Source organism: Aulonocara sp. 'chitande type north' Nkhata Bay, linkage group LG7 (genome assembly GCF_057382095.1).
Source record: "Aulonocara sp. 'chitande type north' Nkhata Bay isolate Kocher_YH1m ecotype deep benthic linkage group LG7, A_spYH_male_GT1.1, whole genome shotgun sequence".
In the NCBI taxonomy this organism is placed as follows: Eukaryota; Metazoa; Chordata; class Actinopteri; order Cichliformes; family Cichlidae; genus Aulonocara; species Aulonocara sp. 'chitande type north' Nkhata Bay.
Genome location: NC_141350.1, coordinates 8,879,071 through 8,898,440, shown reverse-complemented (window position 1 = coordinate 8,898,440; position 19,370 = coordinate 8,879,071). Strand labels below are relative to the sequence as shown.

The 19,370-nt window shown below is 38.9% G+C and overlaps 2 protein-coding genes and 1 long non-coding RNA gene across 6 annotated transcripts; 2 read left to right on the top strand and 1 right to left on the bottom strand.

Annotated features, from left to right (window-relative positions):
* The first annotated feature begins 2,893 nt into the window (after positions 1-2,893).
* On the top strand, positions 2,894-7,482 carry LOC147324520 (uncharacterized). 2 transcript variants are annotated; one of them, XR_015130180.1, is made up of 4 exons: positions 2,894-3,047; positions 3,126-3,181; positions 3,250-5,201; positions 7,059-7,466. XR_015130180.1 is itself a non-coding variant. In XM_086298363.1 (3 exons), the coding sequence occupies exons 1-3, from the start codon at positions 3,031-3,033 to the stop codon at positions 5,142-5,144; spliced, it is 1,968 nt and encodes a 655-aa protein (XP_086154489.1). In that variant the 5' UTR covers positions 2,894-3,030; the 3' UTR covers positions 5,145-7,482. The 2 variants fall into 2 exon arrangements, 1 of the variants encoding a protein (XP_086154489.1); XM_086298363.1 differs by having other exon boundaries at positions 3,250-7,482.
* Positions 7,483-8,331: 849 nt separating this feature from the next.
* On the top strand, positions 8,332-13,833 carry armc10 (armadillo repeat containing 10). Its single transcript, XM_086298374.1, has 6 exons — positions 8,332-9,047; positions 9,267-9,412; positions 9,502-9,636; positions 11,388-11,564; positions 11,694-11,765; positions 11,950-13,833. The coding sequence occupies exons 1-6, from the start codon at positions 8,804-8,806 to the stop codon at positions 12,199-12,201; spliced, it is 1,026 nt and encodes a 341-aa protein (XP_086154500.1). The 5' UTR covers positions 8,332-8,803; the 3' UTR covers positions 12,202-13,833.
* Positions 13,834-14,701: 868 nt separating this feature from the next.
* Positions 14,702-19,168, bottom strand: LOC147324518 (uncharacterized). 3 transcript variants are annotated; one of them, XR_015130184.1, is made up of 5 exons: positions 18,675-19,168; positions 18,067-18,132; positions 17,559-17,714; positions 17,014-17,106; positions 14,702-16,713 (listed from the first exon to the last, which is right to left on the bottom strand). It is a non-coding gene; the product is annotated as an uncharacterized LOC147324518 (long non-coding RNA). The 3 variants fall into 3 exon arrangements; XR_015130183.1 differs by having other exon boundaries at positions 18,831-19,168; XR_015130182.1 differs by having other exon boundaries at positions 18,067-19,165.
* Positions 19,169-19,370: the final 202 nt, after the last annotated feature.

The following is a 19,370-nucleotide window of genomic DNA, read 5'->3' as shown; positions in this document are numbered from 1 at the left end:
TTTAAACTAAAAAAAATTTAACAGCATCATAAATTAAACACAAGAAGTAATCTCTGAGTGCAGACCTGACTCCACAACACGCCCGACTGGATGATAGATTTCCATGTGCAGCATACTTCAGCACAGTTTAGCAGGTCTTGTAATCCTAAGTACTGAAAGATCTGAGGATTAACATAACAAATCATCTTTTTTTTAATCACATGGAAAAACAGCAGACAAATGACACTTGACTTTTCTCTGAATACTTAAAGGGAGTTACAGTAAAACTCTGGTTTATAATGTTGTTGCCATGAGGTGATGAAATATTACAGTTAGGTTTGTAAACTTTTAACCAAATATTGAAGCATACTTAAAATAAAAACAATATTTTTTATAAAACACAAACGTGGACATAGGATGTAGACACCATTTTTTGCATAAATACAACTTTCTCGCTTTCTGTTTGATGTTATTGGCCCTCTCACAGGGTCTGCTGGCACCTCTGCCAGATGTGAACAAGCACCCAAAGCCAAACATAGTCATGCTGAAACACTGTTCATCAACCGAGGACAGAAACAAATTCCACACAAACAGATGCTTCAACTGGTGAGTGGAGTCAGTGTTGGTGAGTGGCTATATATATATATATATATATATATATATATATCATATATATGCATACATGAATTCACAGGTCAGTTTATTAGGTACACCTTGCTTATACCCCTTTTTGCCTTCAAGATGTTCTTAATATTGGAAATGTCTCATTCCGTTACATCCCAAAAGACGCTGCATAGTGGACTCGTCTCAAACTGGTTTCATGAACATGATAATGTGAACTTTGTGTGTTGTCCTATTGGAAGCAGCCATTAGAAGATAGGTACACTGTGGTCATAAAGGGACAGTGAGCAACAATACCCAGGTAGGCTGTGGTGTTTAAACTGTGCTGTGTTAGTACAGAGAGTGTACCAAGCAGCAGCAGCAGCCCGAGCAGTCAGTGTTGCAGACGAAATTGAGACTCAGAGCAGCCAATGGCTGTGCAAATTGCAGCCTCGGGTCCCTGTTGCCAACTTACAGGAGTGGCACCTGATCGTCTGCTGTAAGGATCCATGTGTTGTGCATTCAGAGATGTTTTTCTCCTTGGTTGTAATGAGTGGTTGTTTGAGATACTCCTGCCTTCCTATCAGCTCAAAACAGTCTGGCCAGTCTCCTCTGACCTCTGGCATGAACAAAATATTTTCTTTTCCCCCACAGAGAACTGCCGCATGCTGGATATTTTCTCTTTTTTGGACCTTTCGCTGTAAACCTTAGAGATTGTGTGGGAAAATTGGAGTGCATGAGCAGTTCCTGAAATGCTCAGACTATCCTGTGTGGCACCATAAACACACCACAGTCAAAGTCATTTAAATCACTTTTCTTCCTCATTCTGACGCTCGGTTTGAATTTCAGCCCTCACCACGTCTACATGTATAAATGCACTGAGTTGCTGCCATGTGCATTAAAAGATAGTTGAACAGGTGTACCTAATGAAGTGGCCTGTAAGTGTATATACACACGCACACTCTGGTATGTATTTAGATTAAAGGAAAATGATCTGCAAGTGACTTTAATCAAATACCCTCAAAGAGAGTGGACTGTATGTTTACAGTGGAATCTATTTAAAGAGTTATGTAACTGAAATCTGAGCTCATCGCTGACTGCTCAGAGAACAAGGGGGTGTTGCAGCCTGAAAAACAAACCAGACTTGCCATCATCTTTCTGTGTACAAACTCCAGGCTAAATACAAAGAAAACTGAGACAAGCATGCTGCTCGCTGTAAGAGAATCTACCTGCAGTAAGAAGCTGCTTGGGAGCACAGAGAGTGCATCACATCCTTTTTCACTCTGCTGATGCTTGTTGTCCATTTCAGTAAATCCCACTTGTAACATCAGAGGAAAATTCATACACACACAAAAGATAAAAAGTGTTCATTCAGTTTTGAAGTAGTCTTCTGTCCCTTTCAAGTCCTATCTTTACACCATGGAGCAGTGATACACTTAAGGCTGAGGCATCTAGCCTTTACAGGGGTCTCCAGTTTCTCAGTGAGAGCTGGAGTGTTCATTCATTTTTAACTTAGGAAAATATACATTTCTGCACAAAAGTATGACAACTGAGTTAAGAATATAAGTAAAAAGGTGCACAGGGACAAAATGAGTCACGGCAGTGGGAGGATACAGCATGGGAGCATGACTTTTAGTCTGGCAAATTTCTTAACCTCAGTGAGTGTTTTCTCTGGCTTTTTACATGAGGGAGCGAGAAAAAAAATAGCCAGCAGACCTCAGTATAATTTCTTCAGAAAAAAAACCCTAAAATGTTGACCTACCAGCTTTCATCCTCTTGTGTAATTTGACCCAGCTCAACAGTTTGGTAAGTGCAACCTGCCGGCATTTCCTCTCAAAAGGCTTTTTTTGTCAAGTCCATCTGCAGAGTCAGCTCCAGGGTATCTCTCTTGCTCTGTGCAATGAACCTTTTCCACTTCCTGTCACCCAACAAGAAACAGCTCATCATTAATTCAGCAAACAGGGAGGCAGGCTGTCAGGAGCCAGGCTTAACTAACAAAGGATGGGAATCAAGTAACAAAAAAATAATAATTTATATAATTCACAATTTATAAAACAGTTTATTATGATTATAATTTCAGCCAAATCTGGACTGACAAATACTGGCCGAGTGAAACAGAACACCCTGATGACTTTACCTACTTATTACTTATTAACAGTGAGAGAAAGTCTTTAGGTTCTCTGAAGCTGAGTTACTGTTTCACAGTAAAAATGCAACCAGAACCAATTTACTGTGCACCACCAGTCTGAGGACCTGCAAGAACTAACTCAGCAGCTGCTTTCAATAACTTCGATTGCAATCAGTGGAAGCAGAATGTGAGAAGGTTTTGTGTCCCCTCTGGTACCTTTCCTGCCGCTGTGGCTTCACTCAGAGCATGAGTGATTATTTTGCTGGTCAGAAGCTTTAATCATTATTCTGCTGCAGGTAGAGTCTGTAGTTTAACTCACCCTCATGGCTCTTTCATTCAGGTAAATAAAAATGTCATTTTATTCTCGGTTCTTTTATATTTTTAGTATTTCAATTTCAATTTTTATTTTTATTTCCAGCCTCTCCTGGCTTTGCACTCTGTTGTGGAGCTGCTTGTGCTTTCCTCCTCAAGAAGGTATGAATTCCAGTACTTTCATTTGTATAATTGACCACGAGTTTAATGCGATGTTTATTTCCTGATAGGTTACGGTACTGCACATGGCTACTATCTCTATGAGAGCCCCCAAACCTCTAGCACATTTCATTCTGGACAATCTTTGAATACAAACAATGAGAATGTTGGACGGCAAAGCTTTGTTTCCCGTCAGCCAGAAGCATTTATTTATGATAAAGGACAGGATGCTAACGCTGAGATGAAGCAAAGCCAGCCTGATAAATTTCATGGGGCCTCTTCTGCTCCTCTCATAGGGCAAAATGAGCAGTCTGGTTATCACCATCCCTTTGACTTGTTAGTGAGGGGACACACGCAGGAGCCTGTGAAGGGTGTCGCTTTCCCCACAATGAGTCATTTAAAGGAGTTTATAGAAAACATGAAGCGTTCCTTCTTAGTACCAGGAAGTGACTTGAGTAGACATTTTGAAACTGCACGGGAAAAAATGAAAACTCTCGGAACACCCATGGACTATGGACCAACTCCTGACAAAGGAGGTACTGCCTCTGGTGACAGCAGGATAAATAACGATCGGATTGAAGAAGGTGCCAACTACCAAACGCCAAATAAACGCCTCTCTTTCCCTGATCCTTTCGACTCCTCTGCAAGTCTCATTTCTTCCAGTGTTTATGACCACCAAAAATTTAGGCCGGGCACCACTTTCTACCCACACGATCATTTAGCAGCCACAGGTCTTGCTTCAAGAAATTTGGCGCACGGTTTTCCCTGGGGAAACAATGACTTATCTGTGAGTGTGGAGTCAGAACGACACAAACCACCAGAAAAAACACAATTTCCCTCCAGCTCCTTTCACAGGCACGGTTCTTCCTATAGTGAACATGTGACTGCACCCCCTGTGAACCCTGCAAACAGCCCATCTCAAGATTTCAGCCAGTATTCAAGTGAGACCTCAAATTTAACACCTTATTGGAAGGATATGCTAAAACCAGTACATGCCTCTTACAGTAGAGATCCTTTAATGGGGTACTGGAGACCACCTGGTGGCTTTGAACTCACTAAAGACTTCCACAGAGCAAGTCAAACTGATGTCCCACCTGCAAAAAACCTACCATCTGCATATTCCTATGGCAAAAAGCATCCCCTTTCCATGCAGCATTATTGGCCCAAATACAAGACAAGAATAGGTGCTTCAGTCCAGCCGGGTAAACCCACTGACAGCAAAGAGTTAAGGACTGTAAAATATGCTTCCAATATTCACTGGCCTCCAAGTGGTTCTGTCTCTTTAAGCTTTAATGACCCGTTACCCCAATGGAGAAGAGGTCACATGGGTTATCAAAGAAGCCCACAATACCCGCAAATTCCTCATTATAAGCAAAAACAGATGGACAGAGCTCGCTGGATGTTTAGCGCCAAACCCTTGAGTTTTGTTCCCGGATACCAGAAAGTCAGTGCTGTTCCCTTCGTCCTAAATGCCGGTGCAAAACATGAGAATTTAAACCTCTACAATCAAGAACTCTTTTCTGCCTTTCAGAAACCACATTACAATAGATTGAGAAATCCACCCCAGAGTGGGCTTACATCTTATGGAGTAAGAAACACACTGGGCTCATTTTCTAAACCACAAAGGCAAACTGTGAGGTCTGAACGTTTACGGCCTTTCATGCAATCAAACAGGCACATGCCTCGAGTCAGTGTGAGTCGACGGCCCAGACACTTGGCCAACTGGCCTTCTGAACAGCAGCCTAAGCCTACAGGTTTGATGCCTAAGTGTGTGATTAAGAGGAACACAAAAAGCCTTCTTCCTCAAGAGTCCCGTAATACATCTCCATCATCGCCATACGTTAAATCCAAAAACCGCTTCACACGGGCCGTAGCATATCTGTCAAAGGTCTGTTTCACACCCCGTACGGTGCAAGGGAAGAGTAATAACAATCAGTGGAGACTGGTCAGAAGATGGCATGAATGAAAGGACACGATAACTCAATGTGCAAGACCGGGAAGAATGATGAACACATTTTTGAAGGTATGAAAACAAAGATGTTGTAGTGTTTTTGTCTGTGAACACATCTGCTGTCCTGGAAATCTGTCCTTTAAATAGAAAACAAAGCATCGCATTACTAAGTAAATACTAAAACTGAGCACTGAAACTGGACTGACCTTATTCAACTTTAAAACATCTGTATCAGTCTTGTATGGAAGTGTAATGCATTCAGTAGGCAGTTTCTCCAGTGTTTCTGATTTTTTTTTTTTTTTTTTTTTTTTTTTTTTTTAAACATTTTATTTATATAGCACCACAACAACAGTTGCCTTGAGGTGATTTACACTGTAACATTAAGACCCTGCAATAATACAGAGAAAACCCAAACAATCAGACGACCACATTTTGAGCGAGGGTTTGGAGACAATGGGAAGGAAAAACTCCCTTTAAATAGGAAGAAACCTCCAGCAGAACCGGTTTCAGGGAGGGGTGGCCATCTGCTCCAACTGGGTGTGAGAGAGGGAAGACGGGACAAAAGACACGCTGTGGGAGACTGTCAGAGATAGATAAATAATAATTAAATGCAAAATGGTCTATAAACACAGCGAGTGAAGAAGTGCATCATGGGAAGCCCCCAGCAGCCTAGGCCTGTTGCAGTGCAACTAAGGGAGGATTCAGAGTCACCCGATCAGGCCCTAACTATATGCTTTATGAAAAAGGAAAGTCTTAATCCGAATCTTAACAGTAGACAGCGTGTCTGTCTCTTGAATACAAACTGAGAGCTGGCTCCACAGATGAGGGAGCTTTTTATTTACCTGAAGGTTTGATTTCATAAGCATATTGACCTATAATACTAAAACTACTGTTGCAGACTTTCTCCTGGATATTGCAAAGTTTCTCCAGGATCATGCGAGCTGCTACAGCTTCAGAATATAAGACGTTGCATCTAAAAAGCATTAAAGTAGTGCAGGTGACTCTGATAATGAAATCAAGCTTTTAGGTCCACAGAAGTTCTTTTAAGTTTTTTTTTTTTTTTTTTTTTTTTTTTTGTTGTTTTTCTCCCCTTCCAATGTCTGGATTTTATTTGCGGGTAACATTACTGACAAGTGGTCTATGTAAATAGAAGTATTCGTAATCTTAATGGCCATTCTTTAACACCTAAAAACTTATAGATTTATTGTAATAGGATTGGTCTTCAGCTGCAAATCAATTTCCTGTTCTTCTACCTACATCGACTATTTATGTAAGAACCTGAAAGTGTTACAATTTTGACTTGTCTTGATTGCCACATTTGATGGTAGTCTTTATTATACATCTTCAGTGTAAGGATAAAAACAGTTTGCTGGATATATTAGCAGTCCAGAATAAATTCTACAGTCTATATCCATTTAACTTTGTGGACAGAAAAGCAGCTGTAACTGTCTAATAGGTCATCTGCATTTGTTTTAGAGTTGACATCATGTTGGACATGACATAAATATTGGTGTGAAGATCAGTCTGAATTGACTTTATGGTTCTAAAACAGGATTAAATATTTAAAATGAGTTTTTAAATCCAGGCTGTAGGTCTGATTATATTCTGTTTGTAATTTATACTGCAATAGGTTCAGTCAGACATCATGTTTAAACAAAAAATTAATTTCTGAAATGTGTAAATTGAGATTGTTTTCGAAAACAATCAAGGTAATCCGATTTACAGGAGAACTACAGTTTTTGTTTGTGTGTGGGTTTTGTTTTTTTTTTTCTTAAGTTCAGATTTGTTTGCTTGCATCTGTATTTGTTTCACATCCGGCTGCAAGTAAATATCGAAAACTAAAATGTGGTAGGATTCATGCTTTATGAATGGATGGTGCTGACTGTTTTTCTTTTTTGTTGTTGTGTTTTTTGTTTTTGTTTTTTAAAGAGAAGTCTCCCTCTACATTAAGATGCATTCACTCAGTCCAGTGAATACATGGAGGCTCTGCTCTTTGCCTGTTGCCATGGTGAATCCTGGTACTAGAGCTCTGCTGATGGCTATTTTTCACTGCTTATGCACAGGCTTAACTTGAGCTGAACATATTCAGCTGATTGAACTTTCTAGAACCACAAGCAGCAGCTCAGCATTAATCAAGTTGGAGTTTGTTGAACCTGCTTCTAAAACAGATCCCATTAAGGCTGTAGCTGAAGTCTTGCTTTTGAAAGTCACTTTAATGGTAACTTAAGCATCAAGTCAACCTAATTAAAGCCACTTGAAAAGAACATTGGTGGGGAACGCAAACAAGCAATGCATGAGTCATTGTTTGCATGTGCTTGAAACATGTTGAAGTGTGGGTGAAAGGGGGGGCAGGGGAATATGAACGTGATCTTCTCTGGACCTCTTCTGGTGGCCTAACATGTCTTCAGGGGTTAGGAGTAAGGGCTAAAATTAAGAGAAAGTGAGCCACCGTGTGTTCGTTTCAAGAAAAGCCGGGGGTCTACGTGCCAGTGCACAGACTGGAAATGATCAACTGTACTGATTCAACATGACATACATGAAGCTGTAAAGCCCGTAAAAGTAAAATAAATTGGGATCTCATCTTTTACATTCAGCGGGGGGTTGGTGGGGTGATATGCCCAACGTTTATCATTGGCAGTGCAAGGATGGCTTCCTTTGAAAGTAAAATGATCAAAATGCATCAATTTTCTTCACCAGCATATGTTTGCCATCTGACACAAAGGAAAATCTTGAAAAGCCCCAGTCTCTGAAATTCTAAAGTCATAAATATGAAGGACTATAAGCTAGTAGAATTATTTCACTTTATAAAGCTGGATTATATGCATATGCGACAATGACTTTGATAAATTCGTTGGTGGGTAATCCTAATTTCCGAAACTCAAATGAGATATTTCAGATTAAAATGACTAATAGACCAGCAAGTAAAAAGCAAAACTGATACAAGTAGAGAGCTTCTTACAAAATCAACATTGAATCTTAGATGTGATGTGCTCTTTGCACAAACGTTATACTTTTTAAGGTAATGTTATTTATTTATTTTTTGTATAATTCTGATTTTTTTTTCCCCCTTTGGAAATCTTATCTGAGGAAAAGCTACACTGGTGCTCCTCCTTATTTTATTTTTATGTCTTTCACTTTACGACTTTTAAGTGTATACTCTCGTTTGACGATCCACCGTTGCCAGGTAACGGATTAAGTAAACCTTAAGTCCGGTTAAATGTTGGACAACTAGTGAGCAGCAGAAGTTTTTAACGGTAATATGCAGAATCGGATGCGATCTGTTTACTCGCGGTTTTTCAGTTTCTTTCTGGTTATTTTAAAAGCTTCATAAAAACGCTATGTTCAGACAAATTATACCACTCTCTTTAATGACATACAAAGCCATATCAGTCACGCAGCGAAAGATTTGTTTGGCCACCCCAAGCTGGCCTCAATATCGACTCGGATAATAGTTGACAACTGTGGCTGGTCGGCAAACTTCTGCACTTTTTAGAATAATGAATCTGTTAAAACGGATTTGCGTTGCCTTCGTTGTGGTTTCGATGGAGTGTCATTAGTTTTAGCTAACTAAAAAACTTGACTTGTTCGCAAGTAAGGTAAATGATTTATCCATAACGTGTAGCTTAACGCTAGCCAGCTAGCAGAGCTTAGCTAAAGACATAGCAGCTAGCAGCATGGGCGATATAACTCCCAGGTTCGGCAACATGAAGGCTTTGTTAGGATTAGTTGCCGGAGCTGGAGCCTCTTATGGCATATACAAACTTATTAGTTTCAAGAGGAACAAGAAAAATGCCACAGGTGAGAATCCTGGGGTTAAAGGCAGTCAGCAAAGTGAAGTGAAGATACAACCGGGGAGTCTGCTGGCCAGAGTGTCCGGACTGGATGTTATCTGTCCCCGACCAGCAGATACGGCATCAGGTAAGGACCCCAGAGCCCTTAAAGATGGACTGTAATCCCAGCTGCTATTTAAATCTGAATATTCCAGAAAAATCTTCAAATATTTTTGTTCGCTGTTAACTTGTGAATATTTCATCATCTTCGGACTTGGATAATAATTAAAAATAAGCTTTTGAATCAAATGAAAAAGAAAAGGGTTACAACTGATCCATAATCTCATCTTTATGTTATGCTTTATAGGGGACATCATCCACCAGTCCCCTGACAACCTGGAGCCACAGCACTTGAAAATGCTCCTGTCCTGTTTGCAGACCAGCAATAATCCCTCCGACAGGTGTCGGATTCTTCTTACATTAGGAAACAGTGCTGCCTTCACTGTGAATCAGGTACAGTAAATTTACTGTATCCGAAATGTATAGATTGGAGGAGTTATTGGTTGACTTTAATGTTCTTTTCTTCTCTGTTAATCCCTCAGAATCTAATACGGGAATTTGAAGGGATTCATATCATAGCTGGGTTCCTTTCTGATCCTGCGCCTGAAGTTAGGGTGCAGACTCTGAATGCTTTAAATAACCTCTGTATGAACATCCAGAACCAGGAACAAATAAAGGTATGTTTGTTGTATATTCATTTCCTCTTAAGATGTGTTTTTTCCATGCATGCACGTGAATGAAAGAGAGAGACCGGTGAAAGGATGAAGATGCAGGGAGCAGAGGTAGTAAATGTGGATGTGTTTAAATACCGGGGTCAAACATCAAAAGCAAAGGACAGCACACAAGTGAGGTGAGTAATGAGAACAGGCAGTCACACTGGTTGGAAGTGACCAGGGTGGACAGAATTAAATGCATCACAGGGACAGCTCAGGTTGAGCAGTTACAAAGTTAGAGAGATGAGGCTGAGATGGTTTGTCTATAGTTTGTTTATAAAAAAAATAATTTAAAAAGATAAGCAAGTCATTAAAGGTGGGATGTTATAGGTACATTGTGATCATCAAACTAGGTAACAATTTTACAGTCTTCTTTTATCCACTCTTGAGCCAGTGCAAATTGCCCATTCAGAATCTCTTCTGCTTACCTTCGATTGTAACAAGTGGTTATTTGAGGTACTGGTTTCTTATCTGACCATTCTCCTTTGACATCAGCAAGGCATATTTGCCCAAAGAAGTGCTGCTGAGTGGATATTTTATCTTCTTTGGACTATTCTTTATAAGCCCTAGAAATGATTTGTCTGCGGAAAATCCCAGTAAATCAACAGTTTCTGACATACTCAGACATTCCCTCTGGTATTAACATCCATTTCGCATTCAAAGTCACTTGGTCTCTTAATTAACATATTGTTACAATGGTGCATGCTAGAATTAAACATACTGGTAGTCAGAATTTCAAATAATGTGGTCAGAGTATGTAGCAGGTAATCGTTGTGAGCCAAAGATTTAGGTTTCAGGTAGCTTTAAAGGCTCCAGACATTTTTTTTTTTTTTTTTTTTTTTTTTTTTTTTTTCCCCCTACTCTTGGATCGATTTCAAAGAGTAGGGGATTTTTTACTTTTTGAGAGAGAGCTACCTTAAGCACACAGCTCTGATTGTGAACACAGAAGCCCCACACAACTGCTGCCCTAACAGACTTGTGTGGGGCTGCTCCAGTCTGCATACCACAGCATCCTTGGGCAAGATGCTGATCCCGGAGTTGCTCAATCATCAACACTTATAGCTCTCTTCCACTAGTACCTCCGCAGCTTGGCTTGGTTAAACTCAGTGCAGTTTTTAAGGTTTTTCATTAGGTGATAGCACCTGGTACCAGGTACTTTGTTAGCATCTGCTCAGCTGAAGTTCCAAGTCAGCTCAGTCAGTCTGAAAATGTGGTGTCAAAAGACTGAATGCCACCGATTGGCCAGTCAATGGCATCATTCAACGAGTCATGAGAGTGACTCCTTCAAAAATATCGAAACCACGATTTTTATAGCTTGGCAACAAGAGTTTTAAAAATCTCTTTCATTGTTGTGTTGTTTGTTTCGCATACAAAACGTGTCACAACTTTTGGCCGTGATGCTGTACATAAACAGTACTCAATTGTAATGGAAAATAGCCGAGCAGAGTAGGTACAAGTGAAAAAGAGGCTTTTGATGTAGAAAAGAGTGTCTGTGAATGAGACATGTTGTTTAAAGTGCTTCGAATGTTCATGTAGAGTAAAAAGGCATTATTACTACACTCTGTTTAACATCTACGAGGTATTGTTTTCATTTTGCTTCATTTAGTCATTATTCTCTGTAGCTGTTGGCAGACAGCTCTCTTGTTTACATTTGTTTATATAGCTGTGAGTTTTTTGAAGATGCATTTTACTGAAAACGTCATCCTGTCTGTCAGGTTTATGTTCCACAAGTGCTGGAACTCATTGAGATGTCACCAGTGAACTCGGACCTTCAGCTCGGTGCTCTGCGGCTGCTCACAAACCTTTCAGTAACAGACAAACATCAACACTTGCTGAAGGAATCCGTTACTCTTTTACTGTCCTTGCTGGTCGTGAGCAATGAAGCCTTACAGGTTTGCAAGTTTAGGGCGTGAACTCTTTCAGTTCCCATAAGCAGATTGTTAAAAGCTATAAGGATGAAATAATCTTTAAATCTTAACATGAATGTGTGCCATATGTAAAAGCTGCTCTGGTTGTTTCAGGTTCAGACTCTGAAAGTCCTCGTGAATTTGTCATCGAACCCAGATATGATGGATGACATCGTTCAAGCTCAGGTGAGACCAAAAGGAAATTAAAATCCAGCCTTTATCTGACCGTCTTCATGAAAAGGTTTGCATGTTTTTGTCATACACAGGGACTGAGCAAGCACTGTGCAGCTTAGTCTTAAGAGGCCATCAGAAGAAACAGAATTGCAGTTAGCAGACTTATTAGAAATTTTTCTTTGCTTTCTTACCCCAGGCGCCAGCTTCCGTGGTGCTGCTATTTGATGAACGAACAGCTCCTGCAGTGCTTCTCCGTCTGCTGACCTTTGCAGGGAACCTGAAGGCCTGGAGGCCATCAGCCCAAGTGGCTGATGAACTGAGGCGCAAACAAGATTGCCTCTTCCGGGTCATGCTAGACGAATCCTCCCAGCTACACGGCAGATTGGTTCAGCTGCTTTCACACCCGGATGGAGAGATCCAGGCCCAGGTCGCCCGTATCTTGACGTAGACCTCCTTCCCTGCATCCCATTATGCTTCCAAAACCACCAACCATCACATCACCATCGCATTTCCCCTCTTAACTTGTATGTAAGTTGCCATTAATCTTGTAGAAGAGTAGGCTATGTGTAGCCTAAAGCTTGATTTGGAGATCTCTGGGAAATCTGTCCCCCAACTTGCGTAGCAGCGTCGACATGTAAAAAGGATTAAAATGGGGCTCCAGTTATGACGTAGATCGGACGCAGAAGTATAATTCATGTGTACGTGTGGATGCACTGCTTGCACTCCTTCCATATCTGCAGCGTTCCTTGAATCTGTATTTTCAAACACAGCTACATAATTTGTTCTACTTCACTGGCCACTCTTCCCTCATTCTAGCGTCTAACACCACAATTAACTGATGGGCAATAAGGGAGCAGGAAGCAGGAGGAACCCTTTCATTCAGTGGAGTGCAAACAGGCCACCTCTTCCTGTTTTTCCTGCTGCCAGAGACTGTTTTCCTTCTAAAATATCCACAGTGCCCTATTTTTCTTCTGAGAACTTTCCCCTAAGAATAAAAAAAAAAAAAAAAAAAAAAGCAAACACAAATAATCTCTGAAGCTACTTTCCAGGTGAAAATTCTTAATCCAACTCCACTGCCAAAAGTTTTCTAGAGAACGTTTTAGTATGACCTACAGCATGAACCTGTGCACTGCACCCCCACCCCCTCCCACCGTGGTTCAGAGAGACTTTTAGCTGTGTTTTTAGTTTAAGAAGCAGGGTGTTGTGATTCTTAGACGGGCCAAAGTGAATTTAACTTAGAGGGGTTCAGTGTATCAAGATGAGACACTGACCCGCCAGTATTAAGAAGTGCTAGCTGAGTTATGTGAAACATCTAAGAATTACACCATTTCAGGAAAACTTATCTTTAATGATGTGCTGACCACAGCTGCCTGAAAGGGTTTGATCCAGGCTGTGTTGGTGTCACTGAATGTCTCTCTCACTCTGTGAACTGGACTCCAAATACCTGCAAATCCCCCTGAGGGAGGAGCTGGAGGAAGTTAGAAAAGGAAAAGGATGTTTGGACTGCGTCGATTGTTCCACAGACGCCGCAAGTATCACAAATAGCTGTCAGACTGACAAAGCAGTGTCACAATGATCATCTGAAAGCTCTTTCTCATTTACAAAAAAATCATGGTATTGAATGTTAAATACAAGCCTTGTTATGTTAAGCTATGCACTGAGAAGACTGATTCACCTGAGAGGTTGAGCGTGCATGAAAAATGTAACTGTGATCCCAGAAGATGACGATAAATGCGAGATTTTTACTGCATGGGTCAGTCCAGGTGTGTTGAAATGCTGCACTTTATTTTATGTTTAGACACTGATTTTATTGAACCCAAAACTAAATATATCTCAGGCGAATAGGGTTTACCAGACATGTGGAGTAGGAGGTTGATTTACTTGTGACCTGGATTATTATTATTATTATTATTTATTTAATTAAGTGTTTTGCCTATAAAATGGAACATATGTTTGTCTGTTTGAATGGTTCAATAAATACCCAACATGGTAAAAACTTTTTTTTTTCTGTCTTGTTGTTGTTGTTTTGGATGAAATTTTGAATAAAGAATGTAAAATTCAGATTGTTCATGCTCAGGCACCAAGGTTGACAGTGTTTTCATTTTCATCGGTTTGGTAGGTCGCAGGAAAAATGCTGTTGCTAAAGTCTTTCACTGAGGAGAAACCTGAATGCATCACGTCACTCACTGCTCCTCGGGCTTTTAGTGCGTCACTGACCAGACGCTGAAATTGATGCTGTCTGTAAATCTGTCAATGGCCAAGAACCAAAATACGTATTTTCTTTTCTTTTTTATTTATGGTCTCCAGACTAAACATGTAGAAATAGCAGTATCTTTTACAGAGGTAAATATGCACCAGAGAGCTGGAGCACACAGGGTGTGCCCTGACTTCAGCACAGGTTTAAAGACTTATGGTCTCCACCAACTCTGACTTAAAGTAAATGGAGTGTAAAGTTTGAGATCTCGCAACAGACAAGTTTAAAAAATAAAACAGAATAAAATAAACACCGCAGACAAAAGACAAAGTCCATACTCCATTTAATCATTTATAACTGGGGAGGTATTTGGCAAGCATAGCGACTACACTCAAAAAAATGAAACGTTGACTTTAATTAAAATTATTTTGTCAACAGGTTCCACGAAATTGAATTATGTTAGTTTAAAGCAAAAATCTTTAGTTCATCTAATTTAAAAAAAACTACTTAAGATTAACAAGACATATTTAAGACTAACTAAATCAAGTTATGTTGTATGAACATAGATGATATATTTTCAGGTTAGTTTAGATTAGTTACTTCAACACATTTCTTATTTGTGGCAGTAAAATGTTAAATTTAAGTTAGATTAATTCAAATATTATATTTTCAGCCACCTTGTGCTTTATTAATTAGTTTTACATAAATCTATTTTGTCAACAGGTTCCACACAAATGAATTAAGTACATCCAACTTATTTTTTAAAATTTATTTTATTGCCAACACATTCAGTGAGCATTTGTGTAAACCCAGTCCAAAATAAAACACAACAGCTCATTAGGGTTAGTAATTAACAGTATGTAGACAGATGCAACATCAAGACTTTAAATTAAATGTCTGTATCTACCAGAAATAGAAGAAAAAAAAAAAACGCATTGAAGATCACATAACACATTGATAAGATGACACTTGAGTTATGCACATGTGATGCTAGCAAGGTCTGTGAGTGTTTTTTTCTTTTAGTGTCTAAAATGGATAGCAAAGTTGCTATTTGCAATGATTGCTTAGGGTCAGTCCAGTAACACAATGCCAATGAAGTGCTTTCCTTTAACAATGCAAAGTGAAGTGTCCACCTCAACAGCCACAATTTAAAAAAAAAAAAAGTAACAACAACAACAACAACAATAATAATAATAATAAATAAATAGTCCACTGATATTAGCAATCAAAGAAAATTACATCACCATCCCAAATAAAACTTTAACAAAACATGCCAACATTATGGTCTAACAATAAAACAGCTTGTCAGCGTTCAGTTTTTTTGCAACAGCACAGCAGTAACCATTTAACACTCGCCACTGTCAACATTTATTTTACCAGTGTTTGGGCAAAAAACTTCAGATGTAAACATTTTAACATGGAAACAATTGTTCGTCTTTAAAAGTCCACAAAATATACATTCATCCTGCATTCCCAACTTGGATGATCTGATATCCTCGTGTTGGTGTTGTTCCCAGACCATCATGAAAATGTTGTTCCAGGTTCAACATTGCAAGTGACCAATCACATTGTTGTGACGTTATTCTATTCCAAGCCATTCGTGCATTTATGAAATTCCAATGTTGCAAGGACAATATCAATTCTGCTTACTGTTTATTAAAGGGTTACGGTTAGGGTTAGGGTCAGTTGATCGGCGGACAGAGGCGGTTTCACGCAGCTTAAGTACAGTTTTTTGTTTTACGCCGGTTTTTCCCGAAGTCGCAAAAGTATGACGTCACAACATTCTGATTGGTCACTTGCAATGTTGATCCTGGAACAACATTTAGTATGATGATCTGGGAACAACACCAACACGAGGATATCAGATCAACCTCCTAACTTACCCTTAATTTTAGTATGTATTGCAATTACCTTTACAATGCACACAATGTAACACAAACTGAATATGAACATATTTCCACCTCATAACAATATGCCTTGAACGCTAATATACACACCACCCTTCAACATTTCTGGTGCAGTATCATCTCTCAATTAAATCCTTTAAATCTCAATACTTTTGATTGTCTCTTAGCTTTCAGTCTTGAGGTTAACTGAGATTCAGTGCATATATCCCACCCATTAAGAGTGCACATGCAGAGGCCAGGTCTTCCAGGTCATGCAGGACACACTAGATGGTTATACCCACTGTAGGGTAATTTCCAATAAACCAAGTTCAAAAAAGAAGAGTCTATGGCTGACGCGTGTTCCTGGTTTCCAAAAGAAATGCTTCCAGTTGCATTATGATTTGAAGACTGTTTATTTATTACAAACGGAAGATGTAACAATGAACTCCTTCCTAAAAAGCATGAAAGTTCCAAAAAATAGCAGTTATCCAGAACTAGCTGTGCACACGGTCAGAAAACCGTGAGACTCCTAACCTCTCTGTCCATGCTCCTCCCCTTCCCTCTCACACAGGGTTTCATGCTACTATTGCACTTACATAATTAAAGTGAGAGGTACCCCCTTTTAGGTTCCAATCCCAAAACAGTGACTTAAAATTACTTTATGTAAACACATATATTTTCACATTTATTAATCCTGAAAAGATGACTTATGTAATGAATCTATGAATTATAAAACAAACATGAACTCAATCGTAAATAAAAATATAAAGCAGACGTCTGGCGCTTACACCCACATCGGCTGGAGGAGTGCTGGCATCAGCTCTTTCGATGGTAAAGATAGCAAGGGTAATTTGTTCCAGCTCCCTCTGAACAGCTGTAGCTTAGACACAAAAACATAGAAAAATGGCATCCAGTTTTAAAAAAAGAAAGAAAAAGGGCCAAAGCTACCCTTTAATGACGTAAACACAATATTAGGAACATGCACCCCAGTGCGCCACTATTTTAGACTACAGATTCAACGATAAATATAAATAGTTTGGGTATACAAGAAGATTTCCCAAAACATTTAAACAGGTTCCATGCAAATTACAACAACAACAACAACATTACAACATGCAACAACATTAGTTATTCAAAATTTGGTTTAATACAGATAAAAAACTAAGCTAAAATTACCAACCAATTATTCTTTGAAGAGGATGCTTGGGTCTTCATTCAGGTAAAAAGGTAGTGCCCTGAGGACACACTCCCTCCCCTTTTCAATGGTTTCCTTCTGTAGAGAGTGGCAGAGATACAGGAAGAGAAAACAGATATACTTTAGGATGACAGAAACTCACATTATACGCAAAATGAATGACATATCCACTGCACAGATAGACATGTACACAAGACCAACTAATCATCACATGGACATGAATAGTTAACCTGTTGGGCAGGGTTTCCACCACATTAGATATGTCCATAATGGAGGTAAAGACAAACTAATACATCATCTTTTTTGCATTCAAAACATAACATAAAAACATTCACTTCTGGTTTAACCTAAATCAAGGGATCAGATTTTACATATGTTTAGGTAATTTAAATTTTCCAACGTTTTGAGTACCAAACTTTGTCTTGCTTAATATAAATGTAAGTTCACTGTGCAGCTACCATACACTAGCTGTTTAAATTTGAAAATGATCTTATTAGCCATAATATTTTGCTACCAACAGAATAACGCACCTGTGTGGCTGGGGCCAAAGTTTGTCTAATTTTCTTCCCTGCAACGCCTCCTTTTTTCTTGAAGACTTTTATGAGCTGGTCAGTGTATTGGTCAAGTTGTGTAAAAAGCCTTGGAACATGTGCAGCAGTAGTAATCCTCACATATTCTGCTTCCACCTGAAAATATGTCAACAAACACAACATACTGTACTGTAAATATACATACTATATGTACACATATACAAACTAAAACTAATGTAGTAAGACCTCATTAAAGCTATAATTTTAACACAAACATTTACACAAAATGCTAATGGAGCCATTACAGCTTTTATTGTTATTTATCAAGTTCCAAAAAATATTGATCACAGCTGATCTGAAAAGAATTTCATGCCTCAGGCCCTTGAACTGCAACCTTTACCATGGTTCAGATGTGGAGAAGAAATAACAGGGGCATGGGATGGGTCACAAAAGAAAAAACTTAACTTATAAAACAGTTTTGTTTTTAAAAGTATAACAGTTCACATACCACATACAAGCTCAGCAATACCACATACACCACATCAGTATAGGAGGGAGCAGGTAAAGGCAGGATCTGAGATTTATAAAGAAAAAAAATAATTAATTCCTTAATTTCAAGAAGCAAATTATTGTTTGAATTACAACTAAATAAAATACTACTCAGAAGAAAAGCAAGAGATTGACACTGCCATGTGCTAACTTTCTATAGAAGCAATTATCACCAGGTCTGTCGACCTCCATTGTCTGTCCACTCATATGTCTTGAATAATTTTATTAAAAAAATTAAGTGTGTACTTTCACAAACTGTAATTTATAACTACATTGATATGTATAACTCCGCTAGGAAACATGCTGTATTTACAGACCATTTTTACATAATACAGATTACTGATAGAGCAGAACAATGGTGTCACAGTGGCTTTCGCCCTTGACTTTTTGGATTTTAAATGTCACTTTATGCTATCCTTGCTATCCTATTCGATATTTCCGACTCTCGGATTACAGAAAAGGAATCCCAAGAAAGCAAATGGAAAAATAACCCCTTGAAAGAATAACCCCATGAACCCCTGTAGCTAATCCCTTAATAAAACAAAAAACAATAAAAATGTTTCTTACACAGTCCACAAAATAAGCATGTCCAGGACCCAGTAAAACTAATGTAAAACAAGCACACGCAAACGATATAACATGTCTTGTAAGACAAACGCAAAATATAACCATGCTGGACATATAGATACTACACAACATAGTCAAAGAAAAAAGTGGTCTTACCTCTCAAAGAAACAGCAGCTTGGCGCCAAAACAGCCTTTTTCAGTTAAATTTGAAGTCTTGCGCATGAGCAGGCACAAGCCGTGAAACCTTCTTGTTCTGCGCGGTTTCATTACAACTGTTTTTGCATTACTGCCACCTTGTGGATATACAAGGTATATCGATCCTAATTGACTTAACTTAAATGTTATGCGATCAAGTAACACATTAGTATTATGTACGTTGAATAATAGACACAATTACGTAGACTTGATTAGAAAAACATATGTTAACTTAACAAAAACATATATTTTAAGTAAAATGAAAATAAATAATTAATATACACTGAACAATCCACCTCATTCATTTTTTTGAGTGTAATAGAGATAATGAGTTGGAGTTCAGTTGCTTCGACTGCTGATGGTTAGGCTCTAAATGTTGTGGATGACTGATGGTGTCTTTAGTGTCTGACTTTTGGCAAGTGTATTTATTTGTTAATCAATAATGAATTGAGAAGTGTTCCTGTAACTGTCTGGCTCAGATGGCATCCATCCAACCAAAAC